We start from the raw sequence: 26830 nt of genomic DNA on the forward strand, positions 1-26830 counted from the left end.
ATATATATATATATATATATATATATATATATATATATATATATATATATGTATATATATATATATATATATATATATATATATATATATATATATATATATATATATATTCATCATTTGTTCAAGTACAATTAGGTTATTTTTCTTAGTTGTAATTGTGTGGCAATGGGACCATTTGGTGCAGTAGTGATTTTATACCTTACTTTTTCTTTTTTTTTTCCTAACCACTAGACCACCAGGGGACCTTTGCCTATAATATATAAAACATGAAAAACACTACTGAGCCACAATTGCCCCAGTGCCACCCAGTTACAACTAAGAAAAGTAACCTAACTGTTCTTGATCCAATAATGAATATACACTAGGGTCCACAAACAAAAAGAAAGTATTAGCTCCAGGCCCAAACATAGAATAAAGCTACAGTATTTCTGTGCTTGCTCTGTATAATGATATTGATCATATCATGAAGTACTTTTAATCATGTGACACTGGCACCATTGTGATGCAGGAGTTGTTTTTACTCCTTTATTTTTTTCAACTAAAAGTTGTGTCTATAATATTTGCCCCTGTTTGCAAATACTTTGCTGCCTCACAGCTCCGGATTCCCAGATTCAAACCCAGGATAAAGTTACAGTATTTCTGTGCTTTCTCTGCATGAGAATTTCTTTCAACTTCCTTAAAATATTTACATTCATTTACATATTTATTTGGCAGATGCTGGAATCCAGAGAGATTTACAATTAAAAAAGAAAAAGAAAAGGAAAGAGAGGTGCTTTTTACTTGTCACATATACCTTACAGCATAGTGAAATTCTTTCTTTACATATTCCAGCAATGTTAGGAGCTGGGGTCAGAGTTCAGGGTCAGCCATGATACAGCACCCCTGGAGCACAGAGGGTTAAGGACCTTGCACAGGGGCCCCAAAAGTGGCAGCTTGGCAATACCAGGGCTTGAACCCCGACTTTCGATTTAGTAACCCAGAGCATTAACCACTAAGCTCCCTAATTCTCCCTGAGCAGTTGAGGGGTAAGGGCCTAGCTCAAGGGCCCAGGGGGCAGCTGGGTTTGGTAATGTTGGGAATTAAACTCATTACCTTCTAATCCAAAGTCTTCACCAGTGAACTTCTACATGTTAACAGTGTATAAAACAAATTTGTATGGGCATATTAGCAGTAATAAAACATTACATTAATATTAAAAGCATAATAAAAAAATCAATTTGTGACACATTTGATCAAAATAAAATTGGAATGTGTATGAGAATTCTGAATATAGTTTTCTATTATTTAAAAAAGTCAAAATATATAGTATTTCTTATAAAAACATTATTTACATGTTGTTCTACTTGTACATCTATACATCTATAAAGCAATTACTATTGATTCATTCATGTAGTTTGCATAATGCAATGTATGAAGCAAAGTTCATATAATCAACATAAAAAACATAAACCAAAGGCTGTGTATCAGGGTTATTAAAAGGTTATTTACTGTTTGTGTTTAAGAAATGATTAATTAATTTGACAAGAAGATGGTATATTGCACATCAGAATAAATTATTTGGAATGAAAATGACATAGTTTGGAAAACAGTTGTAGTTTCACATTTTTATTTGATAATTTCTTTTGGTTTAACTTTCCGTTTTATTTGACTTTATTTATTTACACATATACATTGGTGTGAATTCACTTCATTAACGTTAACACAACTTTTGATTTATTTACATCTGTAGTTTTTCTAATACTTGTATTAGACTTTGATAATAGTACTCCTGTTTCATCAGCAAATACATTCATAAATATAAAAAAGCACAAGGTGGATTTAAACTGAATATTTGGTCAAATGTTTTTTATTTATTCGCAGTTAATGCAGTTTTGAAGCGATCTTGATGTCCTGTGGAACAGAAGAGAGCATACGCAAACGAGGCAAAATATACACAGGCAACATCAGTTACTTTGCATTACTTAGATACAGTTTAAATACAACAAAATCATCCTGTTTCAGTAAACTACTTTAAACTCCTGTCTAAATTAGCTAGGGAACACTGAATATGGTCATTTTCAGTTTAGTTTGGGATCTATAAAACACTTTTTGCAGGCTTTGGCAACACCAGTCTTAGTGCAATGTCAACAACACAAGCTGGCATGTAGGACAGAGGGATCCAGAGGAGTTTGGCATCCCAGCCAGCACTATATCGGGTTCTTGGGTGAGCAGCAGAGAGAGCATGCTCCATGCAGTTAGTGACTTTACTCAAATCACCATCACAGATAGCATTCATTATCAACCGTTGTACATTGATATCTGTATTAAGAAAAAAGAAAAGAAAGCACTGTAAAGAATTTGGTCATTTGGACACTGCTGATAATGCATACAGTGTTGCAAGGTCAGTTATCAAATTTCCCAGCCAACCTATATCCCAAAAACACACAACAAGATCCTAAATTAGTCTAAGTTTATGGGCTGGAAAATGTATATATATTGCTTGCTTATAAAATAGAGAATTCTAATTAAATGAATGAAATTAGAATGAAAACCTTCTGCCTAGAATCTCTATACATTTGTTTTCATTTAAATGCCTGATATGCAAATTAACAAACAACCCAATGTCATTCTGCCAACTCTTTACCATAAATATACAGTAGATATAAAGTAAAATCTAAATGGGTTCAGATTAATAGGTTCAGTTTAGTTTGTTATATTCTTCAAAACTATTAAATAGCAAACTTTGCTGGACATTTGTTTTGTGTTAACAATTTTGAAATTAAACTAAGTTTAGTTTGGCATCCAGAAGTTATGCATTTCATCATGTTTTTAAGTACATAGTTACTTTAAATATAATATTAGGTATACTTACACTCATCCAGATATTTTTCTCCATAACTTTCTTTCACTTCAGGTGTTAGTTGGTTCCACAGGCGATGAAGTTCCCGTTCAAGTGGTCCCAGGCTTGTCACCTGGGTCTTGAAGAAACCAGGTTCTATTATACACACTTTGATTCCAAAATGTTGAATGTCCCTCCTGAAAATGAAGATTTGAAGTGTTTGGTTTTTTATGATCGTATCATAAGATTCAGCATTGATAAAGTCGATATAGTCAAGCATTTATTTGACAAGTATATTTTCTTTTCTTTTTCTTTTTTTTACTTTGCCTGGGCCATTTAGAGGAAAGCAGGAGTCAGAGGGCATGCGTGAGAAAAATCCAGCCATGGCTAGACAGGCAGTCACTACAGACATACTGTTATTAACTGCTAAAGGATTTAAACTCAGGATCTGCTATTGGGGGATACAGAGGTTTAAAGAAATATGCTGGTTTTTTTAAAGATTATTATTTTACTGCATCTGTAGCATATGTGTAATAATTGATTTTATTGGATTTTCCAACACTGGAGCAGAACAGCAAAACAGCCAAAATCCGTTGGGTTTCATGCACAAACAAATGGGTGAAGAGTTTATGAATAGGTTAAAAAATATATGTTTATTGATATTAAGAATACTATACTACAAAACAGGATAAATAACACACACACACACACACACACACACACACACACACACACTCACACACACACACACACACACAGAGAGTAAACTGCAGATCTGATAAATAGAAATTTAGATATTTAGAAAGTTGAAAAATGCTGGAGTATTCCATTAAGTGCAGCACAATTAAAAAACTAATGCATACACTCCCATACAGATCCTTTTTATTTGTTGAAATTTGTTTGATTGAAACACTTTCATTGTAAAAGTACTTTCTCTATTTATAAAATAAATAATAGCTGATTTGAATGCTTTATACTTACCGATTGTCTAATTTAAATTACTGTATACTTATATCATTGTCGTTTTCGTGAATATAAAAATGTGAGGTTGGAATTATGCACACCTTAGATTTATGACCACTTTGGTTTAACTTGGAAATACCTGAGGCAATCAGAAAAGGATTCCACCGCAAACTTGGAAATGCAGTATCCGCCTCCGTTCACTGCCACTCTGCCCAGCACTGAAGCCACATTCACAATTCGGCCATTGGCTCTTTTTATTAGTGGCAAAAATTAATGGTCGTCTCAATCACACCAGTCATGTTGACTCTTAGAGTGCTGTTGAAATCCTCAATCTGCATCCACTCAGAAGGTCCCATGGGCAATGAACGTCCTGCATTGTTCACGATCCCCCACAATCCTGCCATTGGAACACAATATCCACTTATAAAGAAAAGAATGGACAAAAACTAAACTGCAAAATTTATTGAAATTCATTCAACCATTCAAGAAAATGTTGGTATATGTAACATCAGTAAGAATGGTTGCCACCACCAAAAATGCAAACTTTAACTCTCATGAACCTCAGCCATTTCATAAACTACATACCAAAACATGCTCTATTACATGACACACCCTTAACAATTTGCACAATTTTTTGAGATCATTGTGAAATCTGCCTCCTGTAGTTGTTTGCATTGTGACTTCCCTTTTTTATTTCTGACTTTGCTGGCCTAGTTATTGATTTATTGCCTTAACCTTGTCCAGTCTGTCAGTTTGCTCTTTTGGATTTGTATCAGAGCTACCAGGCTTTCTAAAACTTTATCACAAATTCTGACCAAAACCTTCATAGATTTACATGAAGCAACATTGTGATGTTACCAATTGATTTTTTTCAATAAGTCATTTTGACATTGTGTAAGAACTGGATGCTGTCTGAAAGAATATTTACAGCACAATATTTGAAGATATATTTACATAATTAAATAAATATTTACATTATTTCTTAGCTTTATTAGCCTTGTAGCTGCATGATTAAAAAGTAATTCGATGAGATTAAGAGGAGTACATTTTTATTAACATTATAGATTAGGATTATTGAATTAGGAGGATGAAACCAGTGTAAAAAAAAGTGCATTCTTTTCATCTTCTATGTGAAGGAAATGTCTAAGAATAAGATTGAAAAGATCAACATAAATTGTGTTGTGTATTGTGCTTGTCACTTGTACAGAACACAGACCTTTAAGTCTATGTAACATGGCCCTTTTTTTCCCAGGTATACACACAAGTCCTCATGCACAGACACCTTTGGAAATAAATGTATTTTTTAGGAGCAAACATAAGTGGTTCTGTATTTGGATAGCATCTATATTTCTGACAAAGTAAGGCCTGGCTGCTAAAATCTGTGGAGTTAATATTTGTTCTGAATCGAACACACATAATCCAGCTAATAAAAGCCTTCAGGATCATGAGAACCATGTTTAATGGAACTACATTCCCTCTATGTGACAGATGAAGAGACTAGATATTTCTCTCTTTATTCCAAAATATAGTGGACTGAGTGTACAGTATATTACATGTTTGAGATAGTATGGCTAAGCCCCTCTATTTTAATAACTTAATGAACATAAAACATAATAAAGATATGTCAGTAATCGTTTTGAGCAGACTTTTTGGGACTTTTGTAACAGTAGATGCAGATGACAGTAGATTACATTAGCACTGATTGAGAAGGTGTATACTGTAAGAAAAAACGGTTGTATAATTAACTTAATAAAGTGGATTATTTTTTAACAAACTCAATCTGAAAAAACAATTCTGTAGTTTTTTACCATGAGCATTGGGGCAGAATGATTTCTGCCCTAATAGGCTTAATGCTTGTTGCAGTTCCCGTTTTAAACACTAGGCGAAATTATATCTCTAAATACTGCCCCTATAACATTTAAATGAAGATGACATATATTGGACTTGACTGGAGTTTTCTGAAAAATAAAAATAAAAATAAAACATTATTTAAGTCAATCAGAAAAGGTTCTTAGTATTTTAACTTATTGTAGTATTCCAATTGAATTCTGAATAAAGACTTTAGAAAGATGAACATTTGTTAAACAGCACAATCAATTGCTCCTTTGGATGAGCCCCTTTTCACAATTACACCTTCATCATTACTACATCATTTACACTATATTAACTTCTAAAATAAACTCACAGCTTTCATGCCTTAATACCATACCATGCATTAGTAGAGCATAATGGGTAAAACTCACAACAAATATCAAGAAGCCTTGTTTAAACCGATTTTGCATTGCAGTATATAAATACGATGAAGTACCATTAACATTGTTTGTAACTGAGACACAAGCATGGAGTTGAATACTTACCTCTGTCTCCAACCTCCTTCTTCGTCCATTCCACAGCATTCTGAATGCTAGCACTGCTAGTAACATCCAGAATGCAAGTCTTCAGACAAGGTCCCGCCACTCTTCTTAGGTCATCTGCTCCTTTTTCAGTCAAGCAACCAGCCAACACATGGAAACCACGTTTGTCCAGTCGTTTACATAGCAGGTTTCCGAAACCTGAATCACAGCCAGTGACAAATACATACTTCTCCTTGATGTTGTCGATTTTCAAGCTATCACGGTATAGCCATATTAAAGCCCACAGCAGCACAAAGGCACAGACAGCATACCAGACCAGTTGATCCTCACTGCATGAAAATAAACAAATTCATGCATATACAGTCATGCCAGATGTCAAAGGCAGTGTCTCAAGGACAAGGACAAACTTGTTATGAAATCTTGAAGTAGTTGTCTAACATTTTTCCAATCTAATCTTTTTTGTACTACATTTATACTATATGCACAATTACTAGCAATACCTTTGAGCCTTTTACTTTTATTGAGAAGATAACAGAAAAACATTTTCTCTAAATACATGTCTATTTAGAATTTACAGATTCTGAAGGTTATTGTTGTATTTTATACATAAATCTACATCAGAACATCTTTGGTAAGACATCATTTAATGTCTGTCTCATTGTAATACTCTTATTATTAAACTGTAATGGTTGTATTTTTTTATTTTTTTTTGTATTATAATCACAAATAGAATATCGATCTGGTGAATAAATATTGGTTTAAAATGAAAATCCTAGAACATGTCTCCAGTGGTTATAAAAGCATTTAATAATAATTACACAGAGATGCTATGGAGTTGAGATTATATTTAATGATAAAAAAATAAAAAAAAAAACTGAAGCATTCTGCACTTTATACTGAGACTTATTAATTATAAATTCATCACAAATTCCTACCAGATATATTCGTATATTAACTCCATGTCCATGAGGGGTCCTGAATGATGCAGGTTTCAAACAACTGTAGAAAAATATATATCAACACGTGAAAAAACAACAATCAAACCATGAAAAAGACTTTCTAAAATGTGAAACGTGTGTGTTATTTACTTTTCAGTGTGTATACTACAAAAATAAATATTGCTAATGTTGTTCTAAAGCACTCATTAGACCCAACAGTTTACTCAGTTGACACGACAGCTTTCATAAGCTTGGGTCACCCAGTCAGCAACATCTTTAGCTTGTGCCACTTTAGTGTCCTGGCCTTTGTAAGTTATTGCCATGGCATTACTGGCTTTGTTGTTTGCGTAGTACTACTACACACTACACATGTGCAAATGCATGTAAATCTTTATTTATCGATACCTGTGCACCGTGGAAGTTTAATTAAAGAAAGTGTTTGGATTACTGAATTACTGAAGCTTATGACTTTACTTGGGTATGAATTGTGAATACAGTAATCCCCAGTTTCAAATCTTGCGCTCCCGGTTTGTCGCGGAATTGCTTTTGCCACATAACTAATTTGTTTCGCTGATTTTCCCGGTCTCTTGCGGACCACAAAATTATTATTCTGTAGTATTATGTTGAAATAAAGAAATTTAATAAATAAATAAAAATATTATTATTAATTATAAAATGAAGTAAATGTTAATACAGTACAGTATTGTATACATAAAATTACTGTATTTATGTGCTATGAAAAGAATCAGATCGCACATTAGACATAATGTCATAAAATATTTAGAATGCGTACTTTTATGTAGACATCCTTTCTTCTCACAGGAAACCTTACCAGTATCAGGTTCTTCGGCCTTGCCTTCTCACCCTGGCTCAGGGCATCCGCATCTTCAACTATATTGACGATTGGTTAATATTGGCTTGATCGGAGCAGATAAGGCTTTGAATGCCAGGAAGAGTATGCTTTCTTTATTTCAGAGAAGCACTTATCTCGGCGTCATTTGGGATTCAACTACTTTGCGCATGCAGCTTTCTCCTGCCCGCATTGTGTCCATCCTTACGGCCGTCAGGAAGGTCAGAGAAGGACAGCCTCTCACTGTCAAGCAGGTCCAGAAACTGCTAGGGCTCATGGCATCTGCGCCCAGTGTTATCCCACTTAGCCTTCTGTACATGAGACCCCTTCTGTGGTAGCTCAGGACCCATGGGTTCTCATGGAAGAGCAACCCCCTCCCTACAATCAAGGTCACACGGCAATGCCTACGTGCCTTAGATGTTTGGAGAGCTCATCATTCCTATATCATTCCTATATGACCGGGCTGCGGGTTCGATTCCTGGTCAGGAACCCGAACCCAGCCATTAGGGTTGCACAAGCCAGTGCACTCTTAGTGCCGGTCCCAAGCCCGGATAAATAGGGAGGGTTGTGTTAGGAAGGGCATCCATCATAAAACATGTGCCAAAACGAACATGCAGATCACGAATACAAATGATCCGCTGTGGCGACCCCTAATGGGAGAAGCCGAAATTTTTTTTAAATATCATTCCTATATCAGAGCCCCGTGTTGGAAGTTCCCACTCCTCACTTAACGCTAACGATGGATGTGTCCCTCGCAGAGTGGGGAGCATTTATGAGTGGCCGTTCCACCCAAGGTCAATGGTAAGGCCCTAATGTACTTTGGCACATCAACTGCCTAGAGATGATGGCCGTGCTTCTAGCTTTGAAGCATTTTCTCCCAAACCTCAGAGATCACCACATGCTGATCCATACGGACAACACCTCGGTGGTTTCATACATCAACCATCAAGGAGGTCTGCGCTCGTGCCCCCTGTACATGCTGGCACACCAGATCCTCCTGTGGGCCCAGGGGAAGCTTCTCTTAGTGAGAGCGCACCACCAGCTGGATCCAGTCCACTGCCCAGTCGGTTCAGTGCTGGAATTCCTCCAAGTACAGTTCGCCAGAGGGTTGGCTCCATCCACCCTGAAAGTCTACGTGTCCGCGTCGTATCATGCCACGTGGCACTGCAGTCTCTAAGCAGTGACCCTTTCATTACCCGTTTTCTTCATGGCACCTGCTGCGACCTAGAGTGCCTGGGTGGGACCTGGCAATAGTATTGGGGTCTCTGTCTGAGGCCTCCTTTCAAGCCTCTGGCCGAGGCATTTTATACAGACTGCGTTCTTGTTGGCTATTTGCTTTCTCAAGAAAGTCTGAGATCTGCAGGCCTTTCTGTAGCCCTCTCCTTTCTGTAGTTTACACCAGGCATCGCAGTGCCTTTTTATACCCTAGAACGGGTTATATCCCCAAGGTGTCATCGGTCGTCCCACAACCCGTGAGATTACAGGCATTCTATCCTCTTCTGTTTCAGGCCCCAGTCCAGGAGAAACTGAACCGGCTGTGCCCAGTACATGCACTGGACATTTACATCCACAGGACGGTCCCAGAACAGTAGAAACTGTACCGGCTGTGCCCAGTACACGCACTGAACACTTACATCCACAGGACGGGTCCTTAGAGGAAGTCTGACCAACTGCTCGTCTGCTACGGCCATCTAGAAAAGGCCTCCCTGCTAATTAACAGACCCTGAGCAGATGGATCATTGATGCCATTGCATTCTCTTATGAGTCATCTGGTCACCCTGCTCCTTTTAGGGTCAGAGCTCACTCGAAAAAAAAGTAATAATTCTTGTTAACCCCTGCTGATACGGAGGATTTATTTAATTATTTGTTTATTTTTTATTTACAAATGTGCATCAACATTCAAAGATATTTACTACACTCAGAATCATGCTAATGTTAAATAAGATTTCTTGCCAGCATACATCAGAAATCCACGTTCCACTTTCAACCACCTATATCAAATTATTCACTTTTCACTGAAATAATTATCATTTTAGGTGATGAAAATAATACTTTAGGAACAACTACTTAAGCCTAATAATTGTCATTTGTGAAGAATGCAGTTTATACCATGCCCTAAGACCATGCTGCTTGGAGCAAACACTTTGGGGTCAGACCACCTAGACAGAGTTAAGAATTTATGACACAAAAGAAACAGAGTGGTCATCAGTTAGCAGCCAAGAATCACATCTTCTCTTACCAATGCTTCCCTACATTCCATCTACCAAACAAATTTCAATGAGCTCTTCACTTCATTCCCAATCCTGATTGGGATCTTAAAACCCTCACTCAAAATCAAACCAGACCACAAACAAATCAGTTGCCTAGAAATCTTACAAATAAAAATTCTACCTCTGGATACTTTGCATACACACACACACACACAAACACACACACACACACAAACACACACATCAATTGAAAATAATAATTATATCAAAATTAATTACTAGAGAGTCTACATTTGCAGGATTTGCAGGATTTTCTTGTCATCCATATTTACACGTCACACTGTATAATTTATATATGGCATTTACACTACTGTAATTTTGTCAATACAGTAATTTAGTAAATTTGTTAAGGACCTTAAAATTCTGTAAATGTTGAAGCTGGTGCATTTCATAGAGTCATTCTAACATTCATTGGTTACATTTAGATCAGTTGCTGATAGCTTGTTCAGGACACTTCAAAGAACAGCATAATGTGATAAAACTAAGAACACATTCATTCTCTATTGTTGATTTTGATTACTGTAATATCCGGGCTATTTTCCGGACTGAATTTTAGAAAGATTTTTATTTTGAACATAAATACGCTGCATCTGTCTATAAGCCGCAGGTGCCTACATTGAAATGTAATGTAATAATCTTTACACAGGCTTTAACGAAAGACAGTGTCTGTTACATGGCTTGTATCTAAACAGTAGCCTACCAAGAAAGTCATTGGTCACTGTCTTCCTCCTTCCTTTCACAACAATTTCTCTTGAGATTTTATCTTTTGGCATCGTGGTACGTTTAAAAATCACCATCGGTGAAGCTTTTCTCTCGATGCCGTGCAGCTCAGAACACAGGTGAAGTGCGTTTTTTCATGGTTGGTTGTTTTCAGCGTGATGAATGATTCACCTTTCCTGTTGACAGTGCGAGTGAGCGGCAGGTCAAATGTCAGAGGAACGTCATCCATTTTTATAATGTGGTGCGGCCCGATTCAGTGGGAGTGCATCTGTTTTAATATAAAGAGTTTCATTGGTTCACCTTAACCCGTTCGGCAATTTCATTGGTCTATTGTTATGGGGCTCAGTTTTTTGGCTTTAAGGTAACATTCCCTTTTAATAGCAGCAGTTAAATGTTTTTTTTTTTTTATAAAGTTTACTAAATCCACAGCCCCAAGCTTATCTGCTAGTCAACACTACATTGCTGTTAATATAATGTGATTACATATAACATCTCCAAATGATGTATGTAACCATGGTTCCCAGAGAAGAGCTTTGAAGTATACTAACCTCTTACCCTAAAAGAAGGTGGTACCAGTCGAGCAGTGCTGGAGGATCTCAGACAGCTATAGTCTTGACTGTACGGAAGCTCAAAGGGAGGCTCAGACAAGGCCTCCAAGACAGTGGCCAAGCCACAGCTTCCACAGCTCTGGGCAGGGGCCCATACTGTGCCCCAGAACTCCCGGGAGCAATGCTATGGGGCAAGGCATACAGGCACGGCCTCAGCCATGCTATGGTACAGGCGTCCAGCCCTAGAGGACCAGAGGGGACAGGGCAATGCCTCTCGAGTTGCAAACAGGTCCACCTGTGCTCTGTAAAATCTCTTCCAAATTCCCACTCACGCGATGACCAGGAACTTCCAGCACAGGGATGTGAGACAGGAACCCGGGATCTCTCCAGACATCTAAGGCACGTAGGGCTCGCGACGTGACCTTGATTGTACGAAGTGGATTGCCGCTCCAAGAGAACCCTTAGGCCCTGAGCCACCACTGGAGGGGTCTTATGTGAAGAAGGCCAAGCGGAATCACATTGGACGACCTGCTTCAGGCTTGGTGAGCATTTCCAGGGTTTTCAGGGACGCAGCACTCAGGGAGAGACAGCTAGCCAGCGTCTCTTCAACCCGGGGCATCGTCCCATAACCACAATCTCTCAGTCTAACTATATTGGCATATAGTAACACTTTAGGACTGAAGAAGCGAGCCGGATATGGCTTGGCTCAGGACCTGGACACCTCGGTGTGCATGTCCGGAAAAAAAAGAGCAGACCCCAGCATGGAGGCAGTGATGCAGGTTGCACAAAACTCTCATTGAGCTTACCAGACGAGGGAACTTCCTTCTGATCTGCTGGCCCATCTATCTCAGGCTTAGCTACGGCACAGGTCACTACCTCAATTAGCTCTTCAAAGAGGACTACCTGAGTAGTCTTTAAGGGCTCGCAGACCTTCATCCCCCTCTTTCTCAGAGAAAGAGAGGTGGAGCTGAGTGCTCTAATCACAAAGGGAGGAAACCACTGAAAGGTGTGCTTCCGTACCTTGCGACCATCTCCAGAGCCTCTGTCAGGTTCATTTGCAAACCCCAGGCTCTGGAACGCCATTTTGCCTCAACAAAAGCGGGGCCAGAACCACGAGGAGCGGGAGCACCCTCGTCAAAGAGCGCTCTCCGGGAGCAAAGGGTTGCTCCCAAGCAAGCAACACACAGGCTGTGTGTATCTCCCCTGTAATATAGCAAGGGCAAGGAGGAACACACAGTCGGGGAAAGAGTGCTTAATCTTAGTCCCTGCTTTTATTTTCTTTCTTAGGACATTACCACTACATACACACATAGAGCGCTTCATGAACAAACAAGAGCTAGCGCTGGTTTTACTCCATGTGCTTTTTATAGCTTCCTGGTCATAATGTCACCCCACCAGTGATGCCATGCTTTCCATTGGACTGATTACACACGTGATTGACACCATGGTCAATCACACACCGTGATTGACAACGCGGAAGCATTCCCAAAGCATTGTTGACACAGCTTGAGACACTGAAGGGGAATCATATATTACCATTTTAAATTTGCTTAGCTTTTGCCATTGAAAAATGGTAATTTATTAACATTTTAACACTTGACTGATTAAATGATATAAAGTAATTAAGAATGTGGCACAAAAAATGTAATATAGTGCTAGGTTCACATTCATGTAAACTGTTGTTATCATTAAAAAAAAGTTCTTCACTGGAGCAGATGCCTGAGGCAAATTTTTTGGAATGCATGACAAATCCTGTTCTAAGGGTTTTATGAACCAAAAAGGCACTGGTATTACAAACAGAAGTTTGAGAAATGTTGACTGTTTTTCATTGGTTTTTCAAGATTTAAAATCTATGTAATTTATGATTTAAATATATACATTCAAAGAACAACAAATAAAATGAAGAATTCATTCTATGAAAAAAATGTATGTAAACATGTATGGATGTTTTTTTTTTTGTTTTTTTTTTGTTTTGTTTTTAGAAATCACATTAATTTTAAGTTAATGTCAGTTTAAAAATCTTCATTGTTTATTCAGTAAATACTTTTATGCAAAGCAGATTTCAAGTAATGTTAAAAATAAGCAGAGTACTTCAGAATTAAAGCATATTATTCAGGAAAAACACTATTAATTAGTTAGCAACTACAGTAAATCTAATTTTAAACCCTATATTTCAGTTTCTGTGTGATTATCAATTATAAATTGTTTTATTATTACTTATGCTACTATGCATACTATATTTGCTATCCTAACATTAAATTTGCATTGCTTATGCAATTGAAAAATAAAACAAATTGAAAAATAAAACACTTCTTTAGAATTTTCTAGAAAAATTTAACACAGGACTTGACCACTGAAAGTGAAATTGATTAATAAGGAAAATGTTTACATTAATGGCATTTGGCAGACACCCTTATCCAATGCAAATTCCAAGAGCGAGTAAGGGGCTTACTCAAGGGCCCGGGGGATTTAAATTCAAAATATTCTAAACGGAAGTCGAAAATCTTAAACACTGAACTACTACTGAACTGAAACTATCTATGCTCATTATCAGTATTCATGATCAGGTAACTTTGGTGTGACTGTAGGACTGTAAGCTTTCAAAATTACAGAAAACTTTTACATGTAGCTAAAGACTGTAAAACAAAAAGATCAATCATATAATTCCTTCCTTTTTTAAGAATGTAACTTTTGGTAAATAATTTTTTTTTTTTTTTTGCATGAATTACTAAATATGTCTTGCTTGAAAAACTAAAAATTTAACAGTCATGTTGATTAGTTTACATTGACATGGGACATTTATGTATTTTTTTTTTTCTTTTTTAAATACATTTACAAAATGACCAAATAAATATATACTTAAATTGAGGCAGAGCAAGACTGACTGATAAAAAAAATCTTCGGTTGTTCAGATTTTACTAGCTTAATTATTTAGAGAATGCCATTATAAAGAAATATTTTAGCTTTAAACCCATTTGGATTTACATAAACAATCATATGTGCAAATGATTAAATGTTGCTAGTTAGAAATTTTACACAAGGATCGATTTCAATTAGTAGAAAAGTATATTTGCCCTACTTTTTCTGATAAAATCCCTCTGTGTCCTTCTGTGTGTCGATTCCCCGCTTCAGAATGAGAAGGATTCAGAAAGGGCTTTATCCCTTAAAGCATGCCCATGTTTTGTAATCTCCAAGCTGTGTTTAATGCTTCTTATTTGTGCGTGTAGTGTGTGTAAGGGGCGGATCAGGAGGACATGAGAACAGATTCCAGAAACAAAATTCCTAATGCTTATATAATCTTTCCTCATGGGTAAAACTTGAAGTATGGCTGGAATTTGTTGTTCAGTCTATAATTGAATTGCCATTATTTATTCATACTGTATATCCAGGTTTTTTTCATTGATTTTCTTACCATTTTTATTTCCCTGGGGGTTGTTATCTTAGATACTAATATAATATATGTAAAGCTAGGTTAAGTTTCTAGATAAAAAGAAAATGCTCTATACATTGAGTAATTATGGCTTGTAATTTTACAGGAATATTTAAAAGCAGTTAGATTTAATGTAAATAAGTAAATAATACTCAATGTTCCTTATGCATTGATTATAGTCAGTTGACCAACTATGTTAGCTTTTATGAATTTCGATTACATATTCGCAACATTAGCCTCATAACTCATAATGGTACACTCAAAAAATTTTATCCAGACAGCTTTTGTTTGAGCCAAGAGAGCCATGCATGGGAGAAAAAATAAAGGTTATACTACAAAATGCAAACCTCTCATCAGCAGTAGGAACTGTAGAAGGCTAAATTGGGATTTGCAAAAAAAAAAAACTGTTCAATTCAATCATCAGACCATAACCTCAATCGCTGAAGAGTGTAATTCACTTCCTGAAGAGGAGATTTAAGGGAAACCTTTAAAACAAACATCAACTGAAAAAAGGTGTGATTCAAGCCTAAAAACTATCCTAAAAAAAAGAATGTGTCAGTGGGTCTGCATACATTCTTCAGTAGATACACATACAAGGGTGAGGAGTAAAACTTGTTCGACTTAATAAACGTATAGCCGAACAAAAATATGTAATTTTCCTACACAGATCCATGCTTTTTTATTAGTTAACAACTTTAAACAGTTTTATATTAAAATGTACTGAATTCAAATTTTATTTGTCACATACACGTCACTACACAGTATTTGTAGCGATTTGTATTGTTTTTGTGCAGCAAAAACATTACAGCAGGATTGACACCAGAACCTTTTTCATCACAATTGTATTATATGTGGAATAATTATGGGACCATTATATAGTTTAATTATAGAAAATTGAAAACACTGGCCATTTTAACATGCACCAATATTTGCAGGTTTGTTCTTTATAAAAAATGATACTTTATCTATAAAAAAAAAACTGCTACATTTTGCTTTTGAATTTTATTGTATGCACACAAATAAACAATTTTAAAACACTGATGACTGTTACATTTTTTGAGAAGTTGAAATGTACCCAAATTCTTTCCTGGTTTCTAAAAATTCAGTGTATTATCCATAATTTTGCATTACAACTGCTGTATTTTTTTCATAATATCAACTAAAAGTATTTCTTATTATATGTCACAGCAGAGGATTAGACCTGTGCCCCTAAATGCTGGTAATAGAACTTAACATTTGGCCACAAAATAAAGATTAAAGATTAAAGATTTCTGATTGCTATAGCAAATTCAAGAATGTCATTATTTTAAAAGTATAATTATTTTTTGTGTATTGGTCAGTTTTAATGCTTGTAATTGTGTAATATAAAAATAGGCAGAAAACATGAGGGCAATGAGGCATAATACAAACACTTTAATTTTGCTGTACACATAATACCATTTGCCAAAAAATCTTTTATCATAAAGTGTGTTATGAAACAGTTTAAAAATGAATAGACTGATTATACCAAACAGAACTCAAGATAAGCATCAACAGCCATGCGTTGAGGAATGTTACAGCCCAATCTGATGTTCAGTTCAGCATGAGGTTACAGTTTTGTTGTCTTTCAGAAATAAAGTCTGCCTTATTCAAAAGACAGCATAATGACAGCTTTTAGAGCGCAATTTAGAGTCTTAGAGAAAGCAATCATATGATTTTGTTCAACATTAATACAAAGCTATAAAGAATGGCTTCTTTAATACAGGGGTCATTTTTGTAGTGCAGAGTTTATTCAAACTTTATTAACAATCTTTTTAACCTTTTAAACTTCTTTGTAGGTTGGGTATATAAGCTTTTATTTGTAATAATTTAAAAGATAGTATTTCCACAAGACTGTGAGGTTTTCAAGTGAACACTGAGTGCAAAAAAGCGACACCATGGTTTTAAATATTAACCCAGTAAATACAAGCCAACAAATCTTATTGCTGTATGTAACAAGTGAGATTTACCACAGAAATCTGTAACCTATTTTGTTTATGCTTTGAAAGTAGTGATAAATCCCCCAAAAAAGTAGTGATCCTTTTTTATATTGTACGATCAAAATGTATTTTCTTTCTGTATGCATGCAATGAGCATAACAAGCACTTGAGTCAGTATTAAGGCAAAACCATTTAATAATGTGCATGATTACAAAATTAAAAGACTTGCAAATTTTGATACAATTAAAATACAGTATCTATACCATATGTGTCAAACTCAAGGCATTTTATGTGGCCGGCGAAAGCTAAAAAGGTCTTATTATCTTATAATAAATAAGTCAAAAGAGTGCATTGACCATAAACTACATTTCACATAATGCATGCCGATCATGTTACCCGTGAAGTGATGGCACCCCACCACTAAATTGCAGTGTTTTCACATCAGTGTCAATTTCCGAATTAAGAAATATAAACAATGATCCCAAAATGTCCCAATTAAAAGGCAAATTGCGTTTGTTTATACAGACAAACGTTCACTGTAATCAAACCATCTCTCACGAGTTGGATGTCCCGCAAGGCTGTGTGAAGCCATTTGTTTATGTAAAATGCTACACCTGTCACACATGTTTGTAGCAGCTCACAATTGTTGGTTGGACCGTTATTCTGCCCCTCTCAACTATGACAAAAAGTTTTGAACAAAGTTAATGTCATAACTTGTTATTTATCCTTATACATTTGGATAGTTTGATCGTTGATTGATAGAGTAATGTGGGTTTCATAAGCTGACAAATTAAAAGGGGAGAAGCGGAAAGAAGAAGAAGTTATAACAGAGCAACAAGCAAACAATTCTTTTTACATTTATGCAAAAATATATGTAATATTTGTAAGTTGAATAATAAAAATCCAGAGTCATTTAACATTAAGGACTAGTTGCATTTATTTTACATTACATTTAGTTACATTGGGCTACATTTATATTGCCTCAAAGTTACATCTGGCCCTTTGAGGGAAACCATTATGCTGATGTGGCCTTCAGTGAAAATGAGTTTGACACCCCTGATCTATACAGTACTATTGAAATGTTGCAGAATCAGCATCAGCATCAGTGGCAACCACCAATAAGTACACTAATGGACTAAAAATTGTGGACACCTGACCATACAAATCATATTTGCTTCTTGAACAACCCTTCCACATTTAGTCCACACTTGCGATAACCTCAACTATTATGGAAAGTTTTTTTCAGTAGATTTTGTAGTGTGGTTGTGGAGATCTGTGCTCATTCAACTGTGCTTCAATCATGAAGGGAAACTTAAATTCTACCAAAGATGTCCAATACAAATGTGTGTCTCCAACTTTGTGGTAACAGTTAAGGCAATAACCACATATGACTGGAAAAGTCAGGTGTTCAATATCTTTGTCTACAGTAATAATCTTTCTTTTAATACAGTAATCACTGTTTTGAATATGAAGACATTGCTCATGATTGTGATTCTATGTTATTTGAAACAAACACCAAACACAGTCATATTGTTACAAAAACTTGTAACTAAAAATTGTTAAATTAAAGTTTAAAGCCAATCTGTAGCAGACCAAAAGTGGTCAAGTAAATAAAAACATTTTGTGTATGCTTTATTTTTTAAGATATTACTTATTTATTTATAAGATCTATGAAGACCCTGGCCAGCACAAAGAGGTTAATGAAAACAAAGGATATTATGAGCTATTGAAAATCTGAGCTTTAGAAAAAATTGTCTTTTTCATTCAGAAAGTTTTGATTGTTTTTCTAAAACAGCAGCACTGACAATAATGACAGCACTGTCTTACATAAACCAAATGAATAATACACCAATAATAATGTGTTACAAGAAAACTGTGTAATGTTCGAATGTTCCTGTGAATAGCCCAGTGAGAATCTGTTCCTGTTAGAATCTATTTATTAACATTGCTAAAAAAAAATCACCAGTGTTACTTCCAGTTACACTAAACATTAAAAGCAGCATTCCTATAATGATGAACTTTATGAAAGAAGGAAATAAGAAGTTATTGAAGAAACCAGCTGAATTTAGTCAATAAAAACCGATCCGGCATAACATTACGACAGGTAAAGTTAATAACACAATCTCCTCATCATGGCTCCATATTTAACTTGTTAGAAGCAGGAAAAATGGGCAAGCATAAGGATTTTGAGTAAGTCTAGGCCAAATTGTGATGGCTACATTTACATGTACGGTATTTGGCAGATGCCCTTATCTAGCTAAGACGACTGGGTCAGAGCATCTCCAAAACTGCAGCTCTTGTGGGATGTTCCTGTTCCACAGTGGCCAGTATCTATCAAAAGTGGTCTAAGCAAGGAACAGTGGTGAACCAGTGACAGGGTCATGGGCGGCAAAGGCACATTGACGCACGTGTGGAGTCCTTGTGGTTTGATCCAACAGACGAGCTCCTGTAGCTCAAATTACTAAAGAAGTTAATGCTGTTCATGCTCGATGGGTGAGGACTGTTTTGGCAGCAAAAGGTGGACTAACACAATATCAGGCAGGTGGCCATAATGTTATGCCTGATTGGTGGTCATAATGTTATGTCTGATCATTGTAATATAATGCATTACAGATAATAACTTGTTGAATAAGCGTTCCAAATTACATGTAACTATAAAAAGTAAAAAAGAACTAAAATAAAAGTTTCATTACCACAGTTTAGTGCTGTTGTATAAAAGGAATAAAACAATAAAGGGCATGCTGTAAGAAAAATAATCAATATATTACTTATTTTTATATCTAGCATAGTTTATTTATAAAAACCCAGTAAGCGCATGCAGCCGCCTGCTGGTTCAGTACATTAACATTTTATTTACATATTGATTTTATTTCTCAAAGTGATTTCAAATTTGTCACCATTGGGTTGCTCTGTGCTTCACGTTGACTTGTCTTAACCTACACGCCAATTACCTTACATGCTGACATCAACATACAAATGCGACATCCTTGAAAAACTATTTACAGGCATGAATAATAAAACAAAGCTGATATTTGTAATGCAAATTTTTTATGCAGCTCAGCATTATGAAAAAACAGTTGCTCCTGGTACGATTTGTTTGGGTGGAAAAGGAAAACTATATAAAATACATCATCTTCTAGTAACATCTGCAAACATGCCTGGGTTTATGCTGAAGCTGACAAATTGTCAATTTGTCATAAGCAAATCTTCCATTCCAAGTCTACACTACTACAGAATCCTAAAATGAAATGCAGTGTCCATGATCTTCTGTCCCTTTGCAAGGGCATTCTAGGATGATGCTGTCTGAATCTGTCCTTTGTGTACGTACTCCAGAGCTGTAGCGATAGTCCTCATGTCCATCTCAATGCTGCGTGCCCAGTTCTCCACATCACCAATTTCCTGATTTAAAAGAAAAAAATAAAAGAATGGGTAAAAGGACAAAAATTGTGTTATGCATCATATGTTCCAAACTGTAAGACACATTTTTTTTTCTAATAGCAGTGGCTTAAACGTATAGTGACACAAAGTGTATGTTGGTATTTGGATATTTATATGGCATACTTAAATAGACTTTTACTACATAGCCAAAATTTTGTGAAGTCCTGATAATCTCAGTTATATTACATTTTTTTCCTCAAAAAAAAGCCTACATCGCTTAATGCATATGATCTACGGTATTTATATGCTATTGCAATACAATTTACCTTCACTGAAATTAAGAGGCCCTATTGGGATTCCTGCATAACAATGCCCCTGTGCACAACCCAGGCTCCATGAAGATATGGTTTGCTAAATTTGGTGTGGAAGAACTTAAGTGACCTGATAAACCCAAATGATCCCTTTGGGATGATCTGAAACTTTGAGTACACACCAAGCCTTCTCACAACATCAGTGGCCACAATACTGCCTTTGTAGCTAAATCTCCACAAATCCCCACAGCCATGCTCCGAATGAACTTGAAAGACTTTCCAGAAAAGTAGAGGTTATTATAACAGCAAAGGGAAACAAACTCTGTGTTTGTGCTCATGGTGTTGGAATTGGCATGTAGGACTGAAGGACAGATGTCCAAATAATCTTAGTCATATAGTGTCTAATCAATCTGAAAAAAATGTCTTTACTGCTCCTGGTCCAGCAGCATTTACACACCCTACAGACAACAGTACACATTGTTTCAAATGTCAATGACCAAAAAATAATAAATCAATAAAAAATTTAAAAATATGACAAAAAAATCAGTCCTAACAAGAAATGTAATTATAATAGTATTATATAATCAGCAATTATTCCTGCACAAGCTTGTGTTTAGATGGTGTAAGTTACTGTTAGGTGATGAGACAGAGATTTATGTGGTTGAGGCTGATAATCAGTGGAAACTAATTTCTTATTGGAAATACGGAATTCAGCAAAGTTTGGCAGTAATGTTGTGTTTGTACATGTAGACGGTTAATTGGGCAGCATTTAGTCCTCATTTGCAGTTATAATAACCCCCACTAGATTTTTTCGCATTCAGCTACAAGACCATTAGTGATGTCAGGTACCGATGTAGGGTGAGGTGGCCTGGGGTACAGTTAGTATTTTTTTTACTATTGGGGCAAAAGGGACTCTAAATAGAAAAATAATTTTTTTAATCATTTTTTCAGGTGAGTTATATTTTCCAGGCCACCACAATTGTATATTTTACATTAACCTAACAGCAATTTGGCCAGTTTGTGAATTATAAGGCTTCAGTAAAAAAAAAAAAAAAAAACAGCTTGGGATGGATTTCTGAGTTCAGACCCAATTTTGGGAGAGACAAAAGGTCCTTTCTTTTACGAATTGGTAAGTCAAATAATCCAATAAACCCAGAGGCATGACTCAAAAATGAGCAAATGCAGCCATGCGTTATTTAGGCTTTACAGGCAACTGAAAATACACAAAACGAGTGACTAGAAATAGTTATATTCCTAACATTTGAACTTTTTTTTATATGTAAACGCATTAGTAGCTTGAAATGTGTGTTTTTTTCCCATAGCTTTTTGATTTCTAACATACCTTTTAAAACATCTACCAGGCCAAAATCTCAAACAGCTCATTTGTGTGTAATCATGTAGTAGATGCAATCAATATTTACCTGTTAATCTTTCTATAGCAAGATTATAGAAAGATCTATAATCAAATAAACTTTTCTGATCCGTCATTTTAAACAATAATTTAGTAAAGAAGTTACATTTTTATTAGTAAAACTTTGTGTAAATTGTACACAGATGCACTTCAAGCTGTGACATTGGGATTTATGTAGGCCTGCAGGAAGTTTAAAATGGGAACACACGTTCTCCTTACTCCACACATACATTTTTTTGCCATGAGTGATGGTACGAGTTATTTATCATGGTATGTACATTGTTCCAATAAATACTGATATATCATACAGTCCTAGTTTAATAGTTACTGTGCTATGCATTCACACTGGTGCTTGAAATACAGCCTGTATTCTGTTCCTTTACAAAGATAAACTACAATAAATCCAAGATTAATCAAATTAGAATTAGTTTTTTTTAGGAATGTCAAGAATCCTCAGAGCTGCCATGGGAGAGTAGAAAGTATTTTTTGTATGCTGTACACAGACATTTGTTCTTCTGGATAAAGCTCATAGCAGATCTTCTCTAAAGCCAGCTTTCTTACAAACACCTGGCAGACAAGTCAAGATTTTACCTTCTGAGGTTTTACAATATATAATGCAAAACAATATTGGAAGAGCATTCAGTTTCATGGTTGAATGCATTAATGTATGCTGCAGTGGTCTTTCAGGCTTTAATATAGACATTTAATTGCATATTAAACTGTAAATCTGTACAGCTGACCTCATGAGAAAAGCAACAAGGAAAGCACCTTTAATGCCTGGTTGAAGTTTTCCACCATGCCGATCCACTGCGAAGTCTGTTTAGCAAACTGAGCCGCCTGCACTTGCAGTGTCTTCACTTCATGGTCCAGTTTGCGCTGATTAACATACGCCTGAGCCACTCTGGTAGGAGATACAGAGTTGTAGACATGTTAAAGATGAACCTGATAGGAAACTGGCAGATGAAGCAAGTTCACAGAATTCAAAGAAAATAGAAGTGATAGAGTCGAAATATAACCTACAGGAATGTCAGACAATTTTACTTATTTGATTTTAAAGAGAAAACAAGCTAATAAAAGTGCTGGCCAGAATGAATTACAAAATTAATCTAGTCAAATTGTGTTATTTGTATGATTGCCATGAACCGAGTATTAAAATAACTTTTCTTTTTACATGTTTTGACGTCACACAATCCCGAATTATGATTATGACACAGAGCCTTGTGTCACATGAGCAACATTATTCTTTAGGCTTTGTGTTTCTATTTATGTGCACATGTTCATAAATTATTCATTAATCAAACCAGTATCACACCTACGTCACAGGGGTTAGCGCGACCGGATTCTTACCCCACATTCAGGTGGTCCACTAAGGCCTCTGTCAAACAGGTAGCAGCTGCGATGGCGTCACGTCGCCGCCGCTCTGTGTTAAAGGGGAACATGGAGAAAAGTGCTATTAAAGGGTATTTAAAACATGTAAAAACAAAAGTTAGTTAAATACTTTGTTCATGACAATCATACAAAGAATACTATTTAAGCAGATTTTTAGAATTTTGTAATATTTCTGTAATAAAATCAGTTGACAGAAAAGGTTCGGGACCAAAATTAACAATCAAATTGTGACAATTATATTACTTGCCGAGGAAAATGACCAATAGCTGATCACTGCTGTTCACCGCTTATTTCTATCGTTCCCAATGACCAATCACTGATCATTTCTATTTCCAGCTGTTGTTAAAGCTGATGTTTATTGTTCCCAACAACCCATCACTGATCATTGCCGTTCCCAATCACCAATCTCTATTTTTTCCAATGAAGTACAACTAAACACTGTTGTTCCCAAAGACCAATCGCATATTCTTTTTCCTTAATAACTATTGACTGATCACTATTGTTCTAACAACCAATTAATGATCTCTATTTTCCCATCAACCAATCCCTGGTCACCATTGTTCCCGCCTATGAGTCTTTAGTTCGCAAAATTGTAAGTAACAGTAGTCACAATCAGTAAAAGGGATTATTGAAGCAAGAAACCCTTGTAAGTATAATCTGTGACTAAATCAATTACTTTTTACTGTCATCCATTGTGGAATAATAAAAAAAAAAAAAGCTATTAAATCTATAACAAATATGTTTGAGCTTGTGCAGTTTGCTACAGATGCGGTTTGCAAGCTCTGACTAGTGCGCTCTCTGACCATCCAAACAAAGAATTTAAAAATGCTGATGTTAGACACCTGCTAGATGGTCAATTCAAGATCTGATTGAAACCCACAGTCTTTAAGTAGCATGAACTATAGGCTGCAAGCGATTTTTTGAAGGCCTCAAGACAGATAGAAACTCCAACATGGACACTTCTTGTACATTTACATTTATGGCATTTGGCAGACAACCTTATCCAGAGCGTCTTACATTTAAAAAAAAATTCTTATTCATACAACTAAGCAGCTATGGGCCTTGCTCAGGGGCCCACAAGTTGCTGCTTGGTGTGGCTGGGATTTGAACTCATGACCTTCAGATCCAAAGTCCAATGCCTTAACCACTAAGCTACCATTACCCCCTACATTTACAGAAAATATTCCATATCATGCTATTTTAAGAAAATCTGACAAGGCTCAATAATGCATGTGGGCCCGTGTGGTCCAACCCAACAGACGAGCTTCTGTAGCTCAAATAGCTGAAGTTAATGCTGTTAATGTTTAAAGGCTCAGGAATGTTTTCACCACAAAAGCAGGACCAACACAATATTAGGCACGTGGTCATAATGTTATGCCTGGTCTTTGTATACGACTGTAGAGAAGACATTACTCATAATCAGACTTCTTCTTAATGTGTTCCCTTTTTGAGTTTGGTTCCTCCAAAGGTTTCTTCCTCATACCATCTAAAGGGGTTTGACCTTGTGACAGTCGACCCAGGCTTGTTCATCAGGGATAAATTCACATCATTCACTTATATTAGTGTATTTTAGTTCTTTGAGACAATGTACACTGCGAAAAGCGCCTTAGAAATAAACTGGTATTGTCCATTGCATTGTTTCAGGAAGTCATAAACCACATGAACAGATCTTTAAGCTGTAAGAGCAGATAAATGAACTATCTACAGTACACTTGAGTGTATTCTCACACTGTTCTGGCTCTGTTTAGCTTTTTATTGGACTTTAAATGGTAATTATGGACTCTAATTAAGACCTTATTGATAGATAAACCTCTGATCACACACAGATGTTAAAAGAAACATGTTTTCTTCTCCTTCATCATAATGCAGGAAATCCTGCAGCTCAGCTCTAATATACAGATCAATACCTTGAAGCTCTTTCCTGTCGTTTTGTTTTAGTTGATGCTCCTTTAACAGCCTCGACAGCATCGCTGCACCGATCACTGCATCCACGATGGGTTTTAATGATATACGATATTGTTCTGTAGAGAGGAAAAAATGATTATATTTTGTTTACGGTGTTTGGGCCAAAATCATGTGACAGGCGTGTGGCTGCTTATCGGTCGTACAGCTTGTCAAATTAAAAGTACCCAAACGTACATAGAGTAATTATGATCTGACATAGAAATTATTACAATTTTGGAGAAAAAACAATGAATTTACAATACAAACGGATTCATTGCGGTTTAATTGATAACAAACAACTTGTTGAACGTTATACGCTATTGTTTGTTAATGTATCGTTCCTTTTCTGGCACTAAATGCACATCATTTTTGGAATATTTTCCCTAAACCTGTAAAGTCAATTTTATTTGGATATTGTTAAAGATAGGAGCTTTACAAAAAGAAAACATATCACGTATTAACATTTTAAATTAATAAATAAGTCTCTAAGTTTATCCCTAATAAGTGGACCAGTGGTGATAGTGATACGTAAAACCTCCTTGACGTGGTATATGGTAGAAAACTTGAGAGGAACCAGATTTTAAATCGAACCCATCTTTATTTGGGTGATTCTGAACGTCCATTCATTATAGTTCCATTATTGTTGAGGGAATAATCTGTTTACTGGTGGAGACTCGAGTGTAAAAGTGTTCATGGTGATTGTGGTACTAAGTTGTTGTAGTAGACTGTGTGTATTAATAGCTGAAAGCTGTTTAAAGAGCAGGTAAAACACTGAAACAGAGTGTAGGTTGGAGCAAGGTTGAGAATCTGTGCATCAAAAAACAAGATTGTATTGTCATATATACAGGAAACATGTCTGTTAAGCCATACAATGAAATCTGACTGAATTCTGTGAATCCTCAAAGCAGCCAGTCGTTTCCAAAGACTAATCACTGTTTATGGATCTCTCTTATTGCTAACGACCAATCACTGATCATGGCTATTTCCAATCATCCAATCAATTATCTCTTTTTCTTCCCAATGACTAATCACTGATCACAGCTGTTCCCAGTCATCAATTGCTTCTGTTCTCAAAAGACCAATCACAGATCAATGCTGTTCCAAATGACCAATCGCTGAGTATTGCTATCCCCAGCTGTTCCCAATAACCAATCACCAATCTATTTTGTTCTCAGTGACCAATCACTGATCACAGCTTTACTCAGTCACAATCTCTATTGTTTCCAAATAACCAATCACTGATCAATGCTGTTCCCAAGTCTAGTTTAATACAACTTTGCAATAAAAATGCAATTCAAACTGTAATGTAATCCTCCATGCAGCCTATAAAATAAATTAAGGACATTAAAAAAAGAAAATAAATGAATGATAACTGTACAAAGTTATGATGCACAGTGCAAATTGCAAGACTGCAGAAAGGCATGTGCACGGTCCTGCACAGGTAGATTCATTTAGAGGTAGGTTTACCTATTGTGTGTGTGTGTGTGTGTGTGTGTGTGTGTGTGTGTGTGTGTGTGTGTGTGTGTAAAATATGCAAGGCTGTAATGT

General features: G+C 36.0%; 2 protein-coding genes across 2 annotated transcripts; both read right to left on the reverse strand.

Moving 5' to 3' along the window:
• Window positions 1–1589: 1589 nt before the first annotated feature.
• On the reverse strand, window positions 1590–14678 carry rdh5 (retinol dehydrogenase 5 (11-cis/9-cis)). The gene is given in 7 exon segments (XM_046875310.1): window positions 1590–2298; window positions 2852–3015; window positions 3921–4050; window positions 4053–4178; window positions 6139–6464; window positions 7071–7134; window positions 14541–14678. Coding segments are annotated over 6 exon segments (1002 nt in total). The 5' UTR covers window positions 7103–7134; window positions 14541–14678; the 3' UTR covers window positions 1590–2074.
• A 4939-nt stretch (window positions 14679–19617) lies between these two features.
• On the reverse strand, window positions 19618–25443 carry bloc1s1 (biogenesis of lysosomal organelles complex-1, subunit 1). Its single transcript, XM_046875630.1, has 4 exons — window positions 25246–25443; window positions 23297–23369; window positions 22718–22850; window positions 19618–20248 (listed from the first exon to the last, which is right to left on the reverse strand). The coding sequence occupies exons 1-4, from the start codon at window positions 25304–25306 to the stop codon at window positions 20138–20140; spliced, it is 378 nt and encodes a 125-aa protein (XP_046731586.1). The 5' UTR covers window positions 25307–25443; the 3' UTR covers window positions 19618–20137.
• Window positions 25444–26830: the final 1387 nt, after the last annotated feature.

Source organism: Silurus meridionalis, chromosome 19, assembly GCF_014805685.1.
Source record: "Silurus meridionalis isolate SWU-2019-XX chromosome 19, ASM1480568v1, whole genome shotgun sequence".
Taxonomy (NCBI): domain Eukaryota; kingdom Metazoa; phylum Chordata; class Actinopteri; order Siluriformes; family Siluridae; genus Silurus; species Silurus meridionalis.

What these genes read in the sequence shown, in the direction of transcription:
- bloc1s1 (XM_046875630.1), bottom strand. Translation starts at nt 25,306, where the DNA reads ATGCTGTCGAGGCTGTTAAAGGAGCATCAACTAAAACAAAACGACAGG. An exon ending in GTGGACCACCTGAATGTGGG is followed by an intron (nt 22,851 to 23,296) that starts GTAAGAATCCGG and finishes ATCTCCTACCAG; the next exon opens with AGTGGCTCAGGCGTATGTTA. An exon ending in ACTTCAACCAGGCATTAAAG is followed by an intron (nt 20,249 to 22,717) that starts GTGCTTTCCTTG and finishes CTTTTAAATCAG; the next exon opens with GAAATTGGTGATGTGGAGAA.